General features: G+C 37.1%; 1 protein-coding gene across 7 annotated transcripts in view; it reads right to left on the reverse strand.

Moving 5' to 3' along the window:
- Positions 1-19,474, reverse strand: part of EXOC6B (exocyst complex component 6B) — a 615,985-nt gene that overhangs the window by 182,470 nt on the left and 414,041 nt on the right. For all 7 annotated transcript variants that reach the window (XR_007461984.1, XM_049650337.1, XM_049650336.1 and 4 more), the window contains one exon: positions 6,077-6,218. Coding sequence is in view for 6 of the 7 variants with exons in the window: in XM_049650337.1 (XP_049506294.1) it covers positions 6,077-6,218 (142 nt within the window). In the remaining variant the exon portion in view is untranslated. The remainder of the gene's footprint in view (positions 1-6,076; positions 6,219-19,474) is intronic.

Raw genomic sequence — 19,474 nt, forward strand, 5'->3', positions numbered from 1 at the left:
AAAAGAAAAGAAAAGAAAAGAAAAGAAAAGAAAAGAAAAGAAAAGAAGTAAAGTAAAATAAAATAGAATAAAATAAAATGAAATAAAGTAAAGTAAAGTAAAAAATAATACAAATACAAATCTAATCAGTCACTCTCCTATTTAAAATCCACTGTTTCCCATTTTATCTCCAGCCTCCAGCATGGTACTCTGCACAAAGAAGGGGCTCCATATGTATTTGTTGAATAAGTGAACACATTACTAAATTAATGCTGTAAATAAGTAGTTGAGCTTGGCCATGAACCTAGACCTCTTTATTTAGAAGGCACAAAGAGAAAGCTTAGGAAATTCCAAATCCAGACCCAGACTGACTAAGAAGTGCATGTATGATATAGAGCCCAAGTTTGGTTAAGGAGGTAAAGTAGTAGGCTCTTAAGACTTGCTAGTATTTCAAATCCAGTTTCTCTGCCAGGATCCAGTGCTCCAACATCTAAAACCAAATAGAAGACATACAAACATATGGAGGTATAAGATGAAATCCAGACAAAGTAGAAATATCCACTGCCAGTTTTGAAAGGGAAAGGAATATTTTCTTCATACCTCCTGAATTCCTAATAACCTCCACTTTAAACGTATTTGGTTTAGGGGCGCCTGGGTGGCTCAGTCGGTTGGGCATCCGACTTCAGCTCAGGTCATGATCTCACCGCTTGGGAGTTCGAGCCCCGTGTCAGGCTCTGTGCTGACAGCTCACAGCCTGGAGCCTGCTTCAGATTCTCTGTCCCACTCTCTCTCTGCCCCTCCCTTGCTCATGCTCTGTCTCCCTCTCCCTCTCAAGAATAAATAAAACATTAAAAAATAAATTAAAATAAACGTATTTGGTTTAGTGTCCTGTCAGGAAGAATTATGTAACAACATTCCTATTAGATAATGGTGCCCTAAGCATAGTTACTATTTCTAGTAAACAGCCGAGCTGACTGACTGATATCTCACAGGAGCATCATCCTGAGAATCAGAAAATGATCGGTTCTGGATCAGACATTTCAGGACAACCACAGAAGTTTCACAGACAACTACCAAAAACAAAAATGAATTTCTTAACCCAAATAAAATGGCATCTTCAAACCTACCTAATTCATACACTATAGACAAAGATTTGAGTGACCTGCAAAAGTCCTTCTGAGAGTTTGGATATTTATTAACTGCTGCGGCTGCGGCTGCTGCTACTGCTAATGATAACAGGAGAAGCCACTACTTAATGCACAGTGTTTTGCCAGCCATGAAATAAATAAACCCTTTCATGCATTCTCTTATTTAAATCTGACCCCACTCCTGTAATATTAGTTACTATTATTACTCCTATTTCATAAATGGGGCTGTGAGAGGTTAAATAGTTTACACACGGTCACACTAAATATAAGTGGTGTCTTGAATGCATTTGGTTGAGCTGACTCTGAAATCTATGTTCTTAATGACTACACGACACTAGCTGAATATCTCAGGCTCATGCAATGCATACAATTCCTCTTTTTACTTGGGACCTAAGAAAATGGCAGCCCAGGCCTCAGAGTCAAACACTCAAGGTACGTTCACTTTCTGCCTTGTCCAGAGTTTGATTTCTTTCAGGACCTATACAGTTCTTCCAAGGACTCACAGACAATAGAGAAAATACCGCATGCACACGCCACTGGGTAGAAAGATGTAAGTGTTAATTATCTTGTCATTTGGGGCTGCTTTTATACGCCTCTGTATAGTTACTTGAATTTTATGTATCATTTCTTTAAGATTTTTTATAGACCACTGAGCATCTAAAGAAAAAAAGAATTAGGGGGATGGTATAGCAAAAGACATAGAATAGAATTCTTTCTTTTAAAGTAAAATAAATGTCCGTGGAAAGTTTCTTGACAGACAAATTACTGACAATCAGAAATGAAACATTAAAACTTCTTAAATCAATGAAACTTAGTGGTTCCACAATATATGGACAAAAAAAATTTCAGTGGTAATATGGTTATTGGAGGTACTGTCATGCCCTACAAATGCTGGCTTCAAGCTGATTCCTAAGTGTGAAAGGCTATTACCAATATATCAAATGGCTATTCAGATACCATACTGGCTCTCTGGAACCGCTTTTGCATGGATAACAAACTCTGTTTCCACCCTTTCATTCATAAATACAATATTATACTGTATATAAAGTGATCTCTCCACCTCTTAGTCTTAATGGAAAACTAGCTCTCTGCTAAGGAAACCAATTTGCCTCTACTTCCCTCAGGTAGAAGATGCTCCTTCTTTGACATACAATGTACTTCAGAATCAGGCCATAACATAGGCATCTTCCTTCCTCCCCTGTGCTTCTCCTAGACCATCACTCCTCTTCCTCAAGGCTCCTATATTTTAGCTTTATCACCTCCATTCCTCTTTATCTTTTAGTTCTGACAAAATGCAGTCATGTAGTCCTTCCCAGTCATTCATCAGACTTAGTTGCTGAACCAATGACATTGGCTGGTTGCCTACTCCTACTCTATATAGAGAGAGTGAAGTTCTACTCTTTTCTCAAAACTCAGAAATGGATGACTTCATACTAAATAGCAAAAACCAATCTTGATTCGTCTAGCCAATCATTATGTTTTCATCCTCCAAGTAACTAATTGGTTAAAACAGAGGCATGTAAAACAATTTTGGCTAAGTAGATGCATGGAATCTGGTGGACTATTTCTAGAAAAAGTTCTGTGGCTGCTGGATATTATCATTTCTGAATATAATCCCTGGAATTGTACTTATATCTGAATGATGAGATCATGGTGACTTTTATTTTCTTTTTCTACTTTTCTTTTTCCCCCAAAAAATTCCTCAAAAATAAGTTTTTCTTTCTGCAAAATATAAAATTTTGTAAATTAAAGTATTGAATATGTTTATATTCAGTTTTTTAAAGGCTCTGTCTGCTATTTTCAACATTTCTGTTATCAGTGGGTCTATTTCTATTGCCTGTCTTTTCTTCTTATGGGTCACATTTTTTCCTGTTTCTTTACATGTCCAATCTTAGCTTTTTGCTGTGCAATTGTCAATGCTATATGGTTAAGAGTCTGATTTTTTTTGTGTTCCTCTTCCTTCAAAGACAGATGAGTTGTGTTTTGGCAGGCAATTATTTTATTGGTAGATTACCTTTATCTTGTCAGGCCTCTTTTAATTAGGCTTTGTTAGGGTGGATCAAGATTGGCTCTTACTCTAGAACTTGAGCACTCTTAAGGTCTAACTTTTGGGGGTCTTACTGAATGTACAAGATAATTAGCTGGTCTCTCAACTCTGACTGATCAGAATTCCAATGTCTCATAGCACTGTGGGACCTCTAGCATTCCTATTAAGCCCACAGATCCTCAGAGGCTGTTCTCTGCCAATCACAGAATTTTAACCTGCACATGGCAATTTAGTTTTGACCAAGGGCTCAAGGGCTCTCCGATGCAGACTTCTAGAGTTACTTCTCTAAACAACTCCTTGCTCTCTTGTATCTTGCCCCCACAAATCCCAGCTGCCTCGCCAGCCCTATATGCTGATCTCTGTTTTTTATTTTGTTTTGTTTTGTTTTTTTCGATGTAAAACACTGCTTTTTATTTTGGCTCTACTTTCCTGTGCTGCTGTTTGGATAGTACCCTCTGATAGAAAACAAGAGTGAATGTCAAGTTTACCTTGTGCATTTCCCCTTTCTGAAAGATCACAGCTTTGTGCTGTCTGCTATCCAATGCGTGAAATAAACTGCTTTATACAGTTTATCCAGTTTTACAGTTATTGATAGCAGAAAGGTAGCTTTGAAACCTGTTACTCTGTGGTGACTGAAACTGGAAGCCTCTAATAAGTAATTAATTAAAAACAGCATAGCCAATAAAACCTTAATTTTTAGCCACAAAGAGTCAAGTGAGGGAAACCAACAGGCAGTAAAAATAAAAAGATGGGGAAGAAGTATTAGCAGATTTTTAGTATTTTCCATTATTTTAATTTTCTTAGAATCAAAAAAAAATTTCAAGTCATCATATCATTTTTGTTCATTTTCATTTCTTGCTGACAGCACAATGAACACCAGAACGCTCTTTATTTCTTCCTTCTTCTTCCTAACCAGAACTAATTTTGTGTTCAACTCCAAGGGGATGATTCATGATGAACCAACTGTCCCAATTACAATGGTCCTCTATCACTTTTCCAGACACTCAGTCTCTGGCCTCCCTTAGAGCCGGAGGTGACCGTACAACTGTATGATGACCAATGAGATACAACAAAGTAGTCTGTTAGGAGTCTCCTGAAAAGGTTTCAATTATCTTAATAAAAGGAATAAGTGACACTGGGCTCTTTTTCCTGTCTTGAACGTGAATCTCCTCTTCTTTTTTTTATTGAACTATAGCTGACATACAATATTATATTAGTCTCGATGGCACGACATAGTGGTTTGACAGTTACATGCAATGCAAAATGCTCACCACAAGTGTAGTTACCATGCCACCATACAAAGGTATTACAATATTATTGACTATCCTCCCTAAGCTCTAATTTTCACCTCTGTGACTTTCCCTATTTCATAACTAGAATTTTGTACCTCTTAATCCCTATCACCTATTTATCCATCCCCCACCCTCCCTCTGGCAACCACCAGTTTGTTTTCTGTATTTATGAGTCTATTTCTTTTTTTTTTAATTTGTTTTATTGTTCAGATTCCACATTTAAGTGAACATACGGTATCTGTCTTTTTCTCTTAGCATAATACTCTCTATGTCTATCTGTGTTGTCATAAATGGAAAGATTTCATTCTTTTTTATGGCTGAATTCAGTACAATTCCATTGTAGATATATACCACATCTTCTTTATCCATACATCTATCTATGGATACTTAGGGTGCTTCCATATTTTGACTATTGTAAATAATGCTGCAATAAACATAGGGCTGTGTGTATCTTTTCAAATTAGTGTTTTTGTTTTCTTTGGGTAAATACTCAGAAGTGGACTCACTGGGTCATATGGCATTTTGGGGGTTTTTTGAGGGGATGTGAATCTCTCCTGACTATAATACAATACATATATGAGAAGGAATAATATGCATGAGGAGGAAAATTCCACACTCTAAGTGTGGCAGAGGAGAGGGAACAAAAGAGCCTGGGTCCCCTAAATACCACATGATTTCACTCACATGTGGAATCTAAAAACCAAAATAAATGAATAAACACACAAACAGTAGAATCAGACCTATAAACACAGAGAACAAACGGCTGGTTGCCAGAGGGAGGAGGGATGGAGGGATGGGCAAAATGGGTAAAGGAGAGTGAGAAATGCAGGCTTCCAGTTAAGGAATGAATAAGTCATGGGAATAAAAGGCACAGAATAGGGAACACAGTCAATAATATTGTAATAGCCTTGTATGGAGACAGATGGCAGCTGCACTTGTGGTGAAAACAGCATAAGGTATATAGAAGCTGAATCACTATGTGATACACCTGAAGCGAATATAACATTGTGTGTCAACTATACTCAAAAATAAATAAATAAATAAATAAATAAATAAATAAATAAATAAAACTTGAGTCCTTGATGACATCACTGAGCAACTAAATCAACACAGCAACTCACTGCCTCGAGAAAAATAAAACCTATGTTTTTAAACCACTCTAACATTTTCTATTTTTACCTGCAATAGAAAGCATTTCTGATTCCCAAATGCACACGCATTTGTTCTTTAGAGTAAGAAGAGTTTGCAGGTAAGATGTAAAAATAGCCTTAAAATATAACATAAAAAAAAGTGACTGGGAACTGCATTCTTCCGAAGTCTTCAGACTAATCAGGTTTTCTTTGGTGCCTATAAAACGCACGTCTGCCTTATCCCCCACTCTAGATTGCAAATTCGTTTGTGGCCAGAGATCTCTGTCCTACATGTGGGCCTAGGCACTCTGGGTGCTCAAATCAGCTTGATGATAGGCCATTTCTACACATCCTTCAAGTTGTCTCCCATATTTGTCGACTCCATCGGGAACAAAGACCCCACAGACTTAAACTTCTTGGTTTTCACAGACGTGAGTACACAGGTGAAACAAACAAGTGAAGGGTGGTTCACTATCTTACGTTCACATTCTCTGACATCCAAGTTGAACTGCTGCAATGCTCCCAAGGTGAGCTGTCTTACTTCGGCTTCCAGCAACAGCTGCATCAAGGATGTGGCCAAATGCTTGCAAGCTGACATACATGCTGTCTGGGCCACTTTTCCCTGAAATACAAGAGCGTAAATCATGTTAATGGATTACAATGAAATTCCAACAAAAATGACAACTTATTTTTCAGTTAGAGATTTCTTTAAGGTTTTCTCCATCGTGATAGCCTCGGCATTCAATAATCTTGGATTAATAGCACCTGGTGGCAACATCTTAAATATTAGCTTCGTCACCCTGAGTTATACAGCTGTAACATTAAACTAAAATTCACAAAGCCCAGATGTTTAACATCCAAGCGCTTTTACCTAAACAACAGATAAACAATATTCAAAATTTTAATTAAACAGAGAAGGATTTTTTCCACAGAAATAAATTTTAAAAAGCCCCTTCCAAAATTACTATAATTCTTGGGGCGCCTGGGTGGCTCAGTCGGCTAAGCGTCTGACTTCGGCTCAGGTCACGAGCTCGCGGTCCGTGAGTTCGAGCCCTGCGTCGGGCTCTGTGCTGACGGCTCAGAGCCTGGAGCCTGTTTCAGATTCTGTGTCTCCCTCTCTCTCTGACCGCCCCCCGTTCATGCTCTGTCTCTCTCTGTCTCAAAAGTAAATAAACGTTAAAAAAAAAAAATTCAAAATTACTATAATTCTTAAAAGACAAATGTAAACAACATGCCCTAATTTATCTAGAAACCAAAGTGTTTACTGTTTTATGATTTAACACACACAAAAAGGAAATGAACAATTAAGGTTTCCTGAAAAAAAAAATGAAAAGGATGAATTTTGTTTTCTTAAAAAATGAACACGAAAGGGTGCCTGGCTGGCTCAGTTGGGTGGAGCATGTGACTTTTGATCTTGGGGCTGTAAGTTCAAGGCCCATGTTGGGTTTTGAGATTACTCAAAAAAATAAAATAAAATCTTTAAAAGAAAGTGAACACTGAGGTTTATAAACATAAACTGTAAGCTAATTTTATTTTATTTTAATTTTTTAATGTTTATTTATTTTTGAGAGAGAGAGAGACAGAAACAGAGCAAGCAAGGAAAAGGCAGAGAGAGAGGGAGACACAGAATCTGAAGCAGGCTCTAGGCTCTGAACTGTCAGCACAGAGGCCAATGCGGGGCTCGAACCCATGAGCCATGAGATCATGACCTGAGCTGAAGTCGGATGCTTAACCCACTGAGCCATCCAGGAGTCCCTAAGCTAATTTTAAAAATATTGATATTAAAATTAATATTTACTATCTTCTTTAAAGGATTCAAACACTTTGCATCATACTCCCAGATCTAAGCTATAAACCAGAGAAGAGAAATCCACTTTTTTCCAGATACTTATCCATTTTATTTGTTATTTATCAGCTATTCTGAAAAACAGGATGATAATGTTTCAAAAAGTCTGAGATCTCAAGTTAGTCAATGGATCCTTCTATTGTGAAATTATGAAATATTTCAATCATACAGAAAGGTATACAGAATTATATGATGAATACTTATGTATCTATTAAACATTATAAATATAGTTTCAGCCCTTGTATGACCTCCTTAATCACTTTCTTTCCTCTCCCTAGAGGCAACCATTATTGTTGCTAGGTACACCAGCTAAATTTTTAAAATACTATTATAAAGTTACGTATAAGTATATAATAAAAAAATTTTATGTATTTTGAAACTTTCTATCATATCATACAATATGTCTCTCTGCAACTTGCTTTTTCGGTTCAATATTATAAATGTGAAATTTTTTAAATATAATACATGTGGCTGCAGTTTATTCTTTTAATTATCCCACGGTATTTCATTTTAGGAGTATACCACAATTTACTTGCCTATGTCTACTCTTCTGTTGTTGGAGATCTAGGATGTTTACATATACATATACATACATATATATATATATATATATATATATATATATATCTATCTACTAACGTGATATATATGTGTATATATATAGATATATATGTATACCTATATATACGTATATATGTATATTCTATTATAAATGCAGTAGGTCATGGAGTAATGTAAGTCTAGTAAGAAGTCATAAAAATGCCAGATTCTGACTACAGTGTCTTTAACGTTTTTCTCATATGTTTCACTGGGCCAGGGCCTTCCTCAAAAGTAGCAAGCTTTAAATGAAAAAAATATAATAAACAATACCACAATGAATTTTGAAATTTGTGTACCTTTTTATATACTTTGGATAATTCCTTTAAGATTATTTCCTTGGACCATATTAGGGTATCAGTACTGTGATTCATAATGCATATGCATATATGAGAGGAAAAACATAGGTGGAAACTAGATCCCTAAATATCTCACTATAAACTGCTTTGCTTAAGGTATGTGCTGATTTATAATGTCCCCACATATTTATGAGAGTATCACTAATTGCATAGTCACTAGCACTGAGTACTATATAAATTTTTCTCTCCTAATTAAATAGGAGATATTTTATGATTCTATGTCTTTTGATTACTCTGTGAGATTGAATGTTTTCCAAATTTTTATTTATTTGACCACAATATTATTTTATGGCATAAAAATAACAGGGTGATAAGCAATGCCCTATTTTGTATACATATTAGAAGTGTTCCTCATCTATATGCTTCTGCTTGTATGTTCTGAAGATCCACACTCTGGATGACTTAAGACAACAAATGGAAATACCTAAGTTAGGGAGTACTGCACAGACCGAGTGAGAATGAGGCAATGGCAGTACACAGAATCCTAAAGAGAAGAGTTATATTGTGAATGAAATCCCCAATAAGAGGCTTGCTTTCAGTTAAACCCACTGGAGACCTGGAACAGACACCACACCAAGGAGAGCCATGGAGTTCAACACACTTACAGGCCCTGGGTGAACAATCAGAGGGGGCGGATCAATGCTGTGAGGAGCCCTGTGGGTTTTCAACATTGAGAGCGGGAATGGAGTGAAGGAAGGAAGATGAGACTACAGCAGATGCCCAGAGACAGCAGCGCAGATCAGAAGCCAGAAAAAAGGGTAAGAAACTGTCATCTCTTGGGCATTACTCTATGCCCATTACTCTATGCCTAAGATTTGCTACAGCCTAAACAGTTGGCATCTTGTGCTATTTCACTTAATTCTCAGAATTACTGCAAGAAGTTGGGATTATTTTTTTCTTTTAGATAAATAAACTAAGGCTCTCTGTGAAGTTCAGAAATGTAGACAAATTCATAGAGTTATTGGTATTTCCACCCAGTCCTAAATCTGTATCTTTCCACTAAACCATCACCTAAAAAGCAGTAGTAAATCTTACACTGTCTTACACCGAAATACTGAGCAAAAACTGGTCCAGATGTTAACAAGGTTAATGGGTTATCCAAGGCATAGACTAGGCCCAAACAGGTAAGACAGTGGTAGCTCAGGAGCCAACTCTTCAAATACTGAGTAGCAGCAGGGACACACTTTTTGACTTGTAGCCCAACATGATTATCAAGGCCAAGATATTTAAAGGACCCGACAAGCTGAACATGGAGATGTGGTGAAAATCAAACAGCTACAAGCCCCATTAAGCCAGAGGCTGAAGAAGATAGCATTGGAAAGGCTTCGTTCAGTGGCCAAAACAGATTGCCAGGGAGAAGCATAACTAGACTGGTAACATGAAAGAATTTGGGACTTAGGAAAACCTCAACTGATGAAATGGCCCATAAAAATGCCTTTTGGATACCTCTAGGAAGACTTTCAAATCAGCCTAATGACACCTAGGCTATATCTCATGAAGCTGTCATAGTGTTCGTGTATGGAGAACCTGCAAGAATAAACGTAGAATGCCAGACAAGATGAAAAATGAGCTAAGAATTGCCATATTTTGAACACACAGGAAACATGGGGTGCAGGGCAGTTTGAGTCACAGGGTCTCAGAACTAGTTCAATAGGCAACATCATGCTGCCTCTCGATGCATCTACAATATTTACATACTCCAAGACAGTCAACAAGCATCACCAAAATGAATTAAAAGTCCACTACCACCCACTACCAAAGCATTTTAGTTCATAGTATTTTTCAATCTAGTTACAATTTTTTTTTTTTTAAGTTTTAAGAAGGGGAGAGGAGTAAACTGGTGACAAGTTCATAATGTTAATTCAAAATCAGGCTTATGGCCGTAGAGAGAACCACCACCACTGGGTGTGAGTCAAGACCCACGAAAATACTTTTTTGGTTTTCACCATGTAGCTCTTTGATAACCAAATCAACTCACTCACTTACTGCAAAAATATACTCAGACTTGGGGCGCCTGGGTGGCTCAGTCGGTTAAGCGTCCGACTTCGGCTGGGGTCATGATCTCGCAGCCCGTGAGTTCGAGCCCCGCGTCGGGCTCTGTGCTGACTGCTCAGAGCCTGGAGCCTATTTCAGATTCTGTGTCTCCCTCTCTCTCTGACCCTCCCCCGTTCATGCTCTGTCTCTCTCTGTCTCAAAAATACATAAACATTAAAAAAAAATTTAAAAAATATATACTCAGATACATATTCTGTAATTCAAATTATCCTCTCTACCTCCGCCTCTACTTACTGTCTGTCTTCCTTGTATCACAATACTTTACACAGAGTGATATACTCCACTGTCATATAATGTGTGTACATTTTCTCGAAAAGCATATGGTCTAAAAGGAAAGAAACTATGGCATCAAAACTGCAAAGCAGGTACACACTGATACGTGACTTTATGTCTTGGAGGTATCTAATTCTCTTTACAAAAAGGGAGATATCCATTGTTTCTTACACAAAGGCACAAACACAATTAAGACAAATGTTTAGAAATCTTACAGACTCCTTAAAAGACATACAGAAAGCATAATATTCATTACTTTCTCTTTTTTTAATTTTAATGTTTATTTATTTTTCAGAGAGAGACAGAGTGTGAGTGGAGGAGGGGCAGAGAGAGAGGGAGACACAGAATTTGAAGCAGGTTCCAGGCTCTGAGCTGTCAGCATAGGGCCCATCGTGGGGCTCGAACCCACGAAGGGTGAGATCATGACGTGAGCCGAAGTCAGACGCTTAACCAACTGAGCCACCCAGTATTCATTACTTTCAATTACCATGTACTTCAATTACACAATACTAAGTTCTATGTCAGAGAACACAAATGAATAGAGGTGAGGAGCTTAGAGAAAGCATCGCCATCATCAATCCCACCACTATCTCTACGATCGCCAGACTGGCTGCCTTCATTTATTAAGCATTGACTATGTCCAAATGTTTTGAACATGTTCTCAAATAATTCTTGCAAGAACCCCATGAAGTATTTAACCCTTGATTTATACATGTGAGTACAGAGGAGTTAAACTATAGAGTGTATCTTGCAAGTGGTGAAACTGGGATGTGAACCCAGCCCTGTCAGACACCAAAGACTTAATAATCATTTAATTCTGCTTCCGAGTAAAGGGACTTTGGTAATTGCCATGTGTTTCTGTTGCTCCGTGACTTGGGATAAGGGAATGGAGAGGACAAGAAAAATCACACAAGTCTAAAAGGCCAGGATACTGAGCGAGAGGTTTTTTTCTCCCTTCTCCATTAAGGAAGCATCAAAAGAAAGCTCAGTTCACAGTAGGTACTGAGAATGGACTCCAACCACAGCTCTCTGTCAGCTTACTGGGATCAGACCCTGACTCCAAGATCACCAAGGATCTTGGCTTAGTCACTGCAAATGGCCAAAGCCAAATTTCTCTTTCTCTGGATAATCTTAGCGAGTTTCAAAGTAAGACAAATGCAAAGTGCCAGGAACTGTTCTGTGAAAGAGAGCTGTCTTTTTCACACCAACTTTCTCTTTTGCTTTTGCTTCCTGAATAACACTCCCTTGCTTACATTTTGGTTTTGTCAAATTTTTCTTTCTCAAGTCATGTAATGAGTTATTTCACTGTGAAACAGAGAAAAGTTCAGATGCAGAAACTGATCTAGCAAGGCAAGTAAGAGCTCTGCAGAGAGAATGTAAAGCCACGCTATAAAGCGCTCCCTTTCTGTTTACCTGGTGCCTCTGCTCCCTTAACCTTCTATTCTGACCTTTACTGTAGGCATTCCCTTTAATATGGACCCTTGTCTTATTTCTGCCTGCCCCAGGGAACTTGATTTTTGATTGCTAACTTGCTTTCCTTTATTGAATAAGAAAGCTACCTTGTTCCTTTTTCCTCAATAGCCCATAGCTATGGATAAGACCAATTCATTCCAGAGCACTGGGTCTCCTATTTATTTAGGGTGGACATTCATTAAGTTATATTTGGAGGAATAGAACTCTGGGTCTTCGCATAAGTTTTTGTCATCTGGGACCCATGCCTGGAACTTGGTTTCCCATGTGCTGCAGAAATTCCATGAACAAATTTTTACTTCACCATTATACTTAAACCATCTAAAAAAATCACACATCTGGGTGTCTGGGTGGCCCAGTTAGTCAAGCAACTGACTCTTGGTTTTGGCTCAGGTCATGATCTCACGGTTCCTGAACTCAAGCTCCCCGTCAGGCTCTGCACTGACAGCGTGGAGCCTGCTTGGGATTCTCTCTCTCTTTCTCTCTCTCTCTCTCTCTCTCTGCTCATCCCCCGACTCATGCTTTCTCTCTCTCTCTCAAAATAAATAAACAGACTTAAAAAAAAATCACACATCCTCTACAAGTAGATTTTCGCACAACTGAATTCATGTCTTTACAATCCTGCCCAAAGAACATTCTTCAAGTCAGAAAATCTGTATAAATATCCACTCACTAAAATCATGCACAAATCCCCATTCTAGACAAACAAAAGTTTCCTAACAGCTAAAACAAACAAACAAACAAAGAAAAGAAGTGAAGCCCAAGGACGGTAGTCAAAGTATCCTGGACAACATATATAGTGTCATTTGAGCCATCAGTAGAGCCTACAATGAGATGGTGAGCCCCTAGTAATCAAAAATAAGAAAAACATAAAAAAAAAAAAATAAGGGTAAACAATCTCTACCTTACTTGTCATGAAACAATTAAGAAGTCCAAAGAAAAAAGCATAGTCCAAACAGAACTTGGAGTATATACTACTCAGGATGTGGATGGAAGGAGAGGAGAGATTTATTGGTTCTGAGACCTAGCCACTCACTTCACTTTCTTATCCTCAGTCACCTTTCAAGAAACATAGGAACCCTTTAAAAAGAACAACAACACTGTTTGCTATGCATGCTTTTATTGAGGTATAATTACAAACAGTACATGTGCAAATCTTAAGAACATAGCTTGATGATCTTTACGTATATAAAAACCAATAAAGCTGCCATCAAGATCAAGATAAGAGAACCCTTCCATACACTGGAAAGCTCCTCATGGCCCTTTCAAATCAGCAAACCCACATAGATTACAGCCAATAGATCAGTTTTGCCTGTTCTTGAACTTCATATAAAAAGAACCCTATAGCCTTCTTTTGTGCCTAGCTTTTTAAATTCAGCATGTTTTTGAGATTCATCCATGTGACTGCATGTAACTATAGTTTGTTCTTTTTTATTGCTGAGGAGTATGAATAAATCACAAGTTGTTTATTAATTTTTTCTACTAGTATATATTTGGGGTTGTTTCTATTTGGGAGCTATTCTGAATGAAGTCTTTCAGTGGAAATTCATTTTCCTTGGAAAGATATTCAGGAGTGAGATTGTTAGATTACAGAGTAGCTGTATGTTTAATTTTATTAGAAACTGCCAAACTTTTGGGGCGCCTGGGTGGCTCAGTCGGTTGATCGTCTGACTCTTGATTTCAGCTCAGGTCATGATCCCGGGGTCATGGTATCAAGCCTCCTCAGGGGCTCTGAACTGAGCGTGGAGCCTACTTAAGATTTGCTTTTTCCCTCTGCCCCTCTCCCCTACTTGTTTGCACTCTCTCTCTCTCTCTCTCTCAAAAAACAAAACAAATCCCCCCCAAAAAAACCTGCCAGTTTTTCAGAATGATTGTGCCATTTCACACTCTCAGGAGCAATGTATGGGAGTTGTTCCACAGCCTCTCCAATACTTGGTACTGTAAGTCTTTTTAATTCATACTATTGTGCCAGTCTATAGAGGTAACCATTGTAATTTCAATTTGTATTCTTTCATGAGTAATTCTATTAAAACATATTTTCATATGTGTACTGGTCAAATGGATACCCTCTTCTAAAAAGTACCTGTTCAAGTTTATTGTCCATGTTGGTAGTGGATGGAGGTGGGGAATAGCTAATAGATTTTTATTTATTTTTTTAAAAAGTTTTTATTTAAATTCCAGTTAGCTAACATACGGTGTAATATTAGTTACACGTATACAATATAGTGATTCAGGATAGACACCTTTGCTGAAAACCAAGGGACCACATGTGTGGGAGTCTATTTTGGGACTCTCTATTCTGTTCCATTGATCTTTCAGTCAAAATTTATGCCAATACTTCACTCTCTTCCTTACTAAATAAAGCCTTATAGTAAATATAGAAATTAGGCAGTATAAAGTTCTCTAACATTCTTCTTTTTCAAAATAGTTTTATTTTAGGTTTTTGAATTTTTATATAAATTTTAAAAATAGCTTATTAACATCGATACTCATTTCCTTCAAGATTGGTATGACTACTACAATTCCACGTACATAGAAGAAATGTTAATTCATTATATATATCATGGAGGCCTTAGGGCACTGAGGTTTAATTCTCACCCAGAAGTCTGGTAGAGAAGAGCTGCTAAAGAGTAACTTTGGGAGAATTGACATTTTAATAATACTGAGTCCATAAATACAGTAAACTTTTCTATTTAACTAGATCTTCTTTAATTTTGTTTGGTAATGTTTTGAGTGCACAACTTTAGCACATATTTTGTTTGTTACAGAGTATTTCCTGCTTTTTGATGTTGTATACTACACTGATTTTTCATTTCAGATTCTAATTCCTCTTTATTAGCACAAGGAAACAGACCTATTTTTTGCATAGTGACCTTGTATCTTGTGATATGGCAAACTTAGTTCCACTACCATTTTTTAAAGATCTCATAGGAGGCAAGGGAAACAAAAGCAAAAATGAACTATTGGAGCCTCATCAAGATAAAAAGCTGGTGCAGCCACTCTGGAAAACAGTACAGAAGTTCCTCAAAAAGTTAAAAATAGAACTACCCTACCACCCAGCAATTGCACTACTAGGTATTTATCCAAAGGATACAAAAATGCTGATTTGAAGGGGCACATGCACCCCAATGTTTATAGCAGCACTATCAACAATAGCCAAAGTATGGAAAGAGCCCAAATGTCCATCGACTTATGAAGGGATAAAGAAGATGTGGTTTATATATACAATGGAATATTACTCGGTGACCAAAAAGAATCAAATCTTGCCATTTGCAACAATGTGGATGGAACTAGTGTGTATTACACTAAGACAAATAAGTCAGTCAGAGTAAGTCAAGTATCATTTGATTTCACTCATATGTGTAATTTAAGAAACAAAACAGATGAACATAGGGAAAGGAAGGAAAAACAGAGAGGGAGGCAAACTATAAGAGATTCTTAAATACAGAGAACAAACAGGGTTGCTGGAGGGGAAGTTGGTGGGTATGGGCTAAATGGGCATTAAGGGCATTAAGGAGGACACTTATTGGCATTAGCACTGGGTGTTGTATGTAAGTGACGAATCACTAAATTCTACTACTGAAATCAATACTAAACCATATGTTAACTAACTTGAATTTAAATTAAAAAAGAAAATACGGTGCTGAAGAAAGTAAAAAAAATAAAATAAAAAATCCTTTAGGATTTTCTGTATCAGCGATTGTGTTATCTTTTTAAAAAGAAAAACGTTTCATTCGCTCCCCCTTTCAATTAGCACTCTTTTTCTTTCTTTTACCTGTCACTTTGCATTAACTAGCTCCAATAGCGTGTTGAATTGGAACGGTGAGAGAAGACATACCTGTCTTGTTCCTGATCTTAGAGGTCAAACATTCAGTCTTTTACCATTAAGTAAAATGTTAGCTGTAGGTTTTCATAGATACCCTTTTATTAGATTAAATAAGACTAGATTGGTCTGCTAAGAAGTTTTGTTTTTTTTTTTGACAGGGTGTCCATTTTTGCCAAATGCTTTCTCTACATCTCCTGAGATTCTCTCTTTCTCTCTCTCTCACTCACACACACACACACACACACACACACTAAATTTCTTTTTTTTTTTTTCAGAGAGAGAGTGAGCATGAGCAGGGGAGGGGCAGAGACACAAGGTGAGAGAATTCGAAGTAGGCTCCATGCTGTCAGCGTGCAGAGCCCAGCACAGAGCTCAAGCTCATGAACCACGAGATCATGACCTCAGTTGAAATTAAGAGTCAGACGTTTAACTGACTGAGCCACCCAGGTGCCCCAAATAAGCTTATTTCTAATAAAGACATTAAATTTATATTTTATAAACTTCCAATGAAGAGACTCCAAACTCAGATTATTTTGCCAGTGAATTCTATCAAGTATTAATCGAAGAAATTAAACCAATTCTAGACAAAATCTATTGCAAAAGAGAGATGGGGAGAAAACATTTCTAAACTCATTTTATGAGACCAACATTACCCTGGTGGCAAAATCAAAGGCAAAGACAATACAAGAACAGAAAACTATATACCAACATCCTGCATAAACACACATACACAATTTCAACACATTAGCAAATCAATGATATATTATGTCTAAGTGGGTAATTACATAAACATGTCTTATGATTTCTAATTTATTTCTGTGGCAGATGGCAAACATAGTCGGTTAGATTTTACTCCTTTTAAATTTATTGAGACACATTTTACGGTCCAGAATATGCTCTAGCTTAGTGAATGTTCCATGTATGCTAAAAAACAGCTGGTCGTGGGAGAAGGCCAATTAAGTCAAGTTGTTTTACTGTGGTTCAAGTCTTCTATACCCTTACTGACATTGTGTCTACTTGTTTTATTGGTTATGGAAGGAGTGTTAAAATAATCAGCTGTACCTGTGAATCTATTTATCCTTCCAGTTCTGTCAGTTTTTATTCATGCAGTTTGAAGATCTGTTACTGAGCGCAGACACCTTAAAGGTTCTGTTCCATCCTTATTCTCTCCTTTCCTTCCGGGTCTCCAAGAACATAAGTGTTATACATTTATGTATGTATGTGTGTATGTATGTATTTATTTTGAGAGAGACAGAGACAGCATGAGTGGGGAAGGGGCACAGAGAGAAGAGAGAGAATCTCAACTAGTCTCTGCGCTGCCCACCAGAGCCAGATGTGGGGTTGGAACTCATAAAACTGCGAGATCATGACCTGAGCTGAAATCAGAGTTGGACACTCAACCGACTGAGCCACCCAGGCACCCCATGTGTTACGCCTTTCCACTGTGTTCCATCTCTCTTTTATGCCCTATTTCATTTTTTTAAATTAAAAGTACATTTTTTTTCTTTTTTCTATGCATTTACATTTTGGTGGTGTCTATAGACCATTGAGTTAAATTATCTTGACTTCTGCTTCATTGAATCTCTTATTGAACACATTTAATCCATTTTTAAGAGCTCACATAATGAGCTCTTCATTACAAATCCTATATTTTGCTATTCTAAAACACACATTTGAGTGGCACCTGGGTGGTTCAGTCGGTTAAGCATCCGACTTTGGCTCAGGTCATGATCTCATGGTTCGTGGGTTTGAGCCCCACGTCAGGCTCTGTGCTGACAGATCAGAGCCTGGAGCCTGCTTTGGAATCTGTGTCTCCCTCTCTCTCTGCCCCTCCCCTGCTCATGCTCTGTCTCTCTCTGTCTCTCAAAAATAAATAAATGTAAAAAAAAAATTTAAAAAAAACCACACATTTGATTCCTAATATCTGTTCAAATAATCTTTTTGTGTGTGTTTTGTCCATTATTTCCTCTGTTTTCTTTAACATATGTATCAGTTATTTTGAAATCTCTACTAGCATATCTGGATTATCTAAAGATCTGCTTCTATTGACTGTTTTAACTTTTGATTGCAGGTCAGTTTTTCTGCTTACTACCATGTTAGGAAACTTTGTTTCACATACCACACATTGCAGATAAGATGCTACAGAGGGGTTAGATTATGTTATCTTCCTCAGCAGATTTTGAGTTTTGTTCAGGCAGGTAGTGTATCCTCTCTCATTCTGTCATGCTTGTTTTTAAAGTTACAGTGGGTTTATTTTAATTTCATCCTTTATCTTAGGACCTTCTCCCTAATCCCTGCAAATGGCCTTACTGAATGTTTAAACAGAAATGCAAATGTTTAAACACAAAGGCCATGTGTTCATCAGGTCTCTGTGTGGGTCCAATCCTCAATGTCTCTGCCGTGCACTTTTAGAATATTTGCTCAGCTATCAATATTCCAGCAGCTGATGTCTTCTACAGCTCCAGAGTAGGCCCTAATTTATGAAACTTAGAAATTAGCCAGGGACTGAAGGAGAATTTTATAAAGACATGGGGGGGGGGGCGCTCTTTCTCTGTGTTTCTTTTTTCTTTGGTACCCTGTTCCTCTAAAACCTGTTGTAATTTACATCCCAAGAATTGATCCCTTCCTTTTTTGGACAATTCTCTGTTTCTATATTTTGTATATAAGTATACAGATATAAAAATATAAATATAAAAATATTTATGACTAAAGAATAAGTCTCACTCCCTCATTTGAGCTATGAGATCATACCCAGGACCCAAAGAACCTTTTTAATTTACCAATATATACCAACCAGAAAAAAAACTATAATAGCCATTTAAAGAATTTTGCCCTGGCCAATAATTTTATGTGCCCTTGTCTTGATTTCCATTATCAGTTTGGCAAACGGTTTTGCTTTATAATGAAAATGCATTCATATATTCATATAAACTCAAATTCACAATAAAGGATTAAGAGTATATATAGCCAGTTAGTCAGTACATTCCCATTACAAAACAACAAAAATACCAGCAAATACACCTTGACTTGTATGTTCTACTGACATAGACGACAACAGGGTTAAATATTAAATTGCCAGTGTAAATATTAAATATTAAATATGTGATTTAATGAAAACAAACATTAAATACAGTGCCATGGAACACTGAATTTAACCTCTGCCTCAATTTTGTCATCTGTAAAGTAGGATTGTTATGATGGTTAAATAGAAACAATTCCTATGAGTATTTACCACACTACCTGGTACTGGTAAGTACTCAGTAAATGTCTTCTGATTATTATAATATTTATTCCTCTGATCCCGAGCATGGAAGACAGCTGAAAAGACGCTGGGTATATCTGCTTAAAATGTAAGTATTTTTTGAGCTCATAATATTTTACTAACCATTTACGCCTTTTATAGAGTCAGATGATTTTCCTCTTTTTAACCAAAAAATTCTGTTCACGCAAAA

This window comes from Panthera uncia (assembly GCF_023721935.1).
Source record: "Panthera uncia isolate 11264 chromosome A3 unlocalized genomic scaffold, Puncia_PCG_1.0 HiC_scaffold_11, whole genome shotgun sequence".
NCBI classification, from domain to species: Eukaryota; Metazoa; Chordata; class Mammalia; order Carnivora; family Felidae; genus Panthera; species Panthera uncia.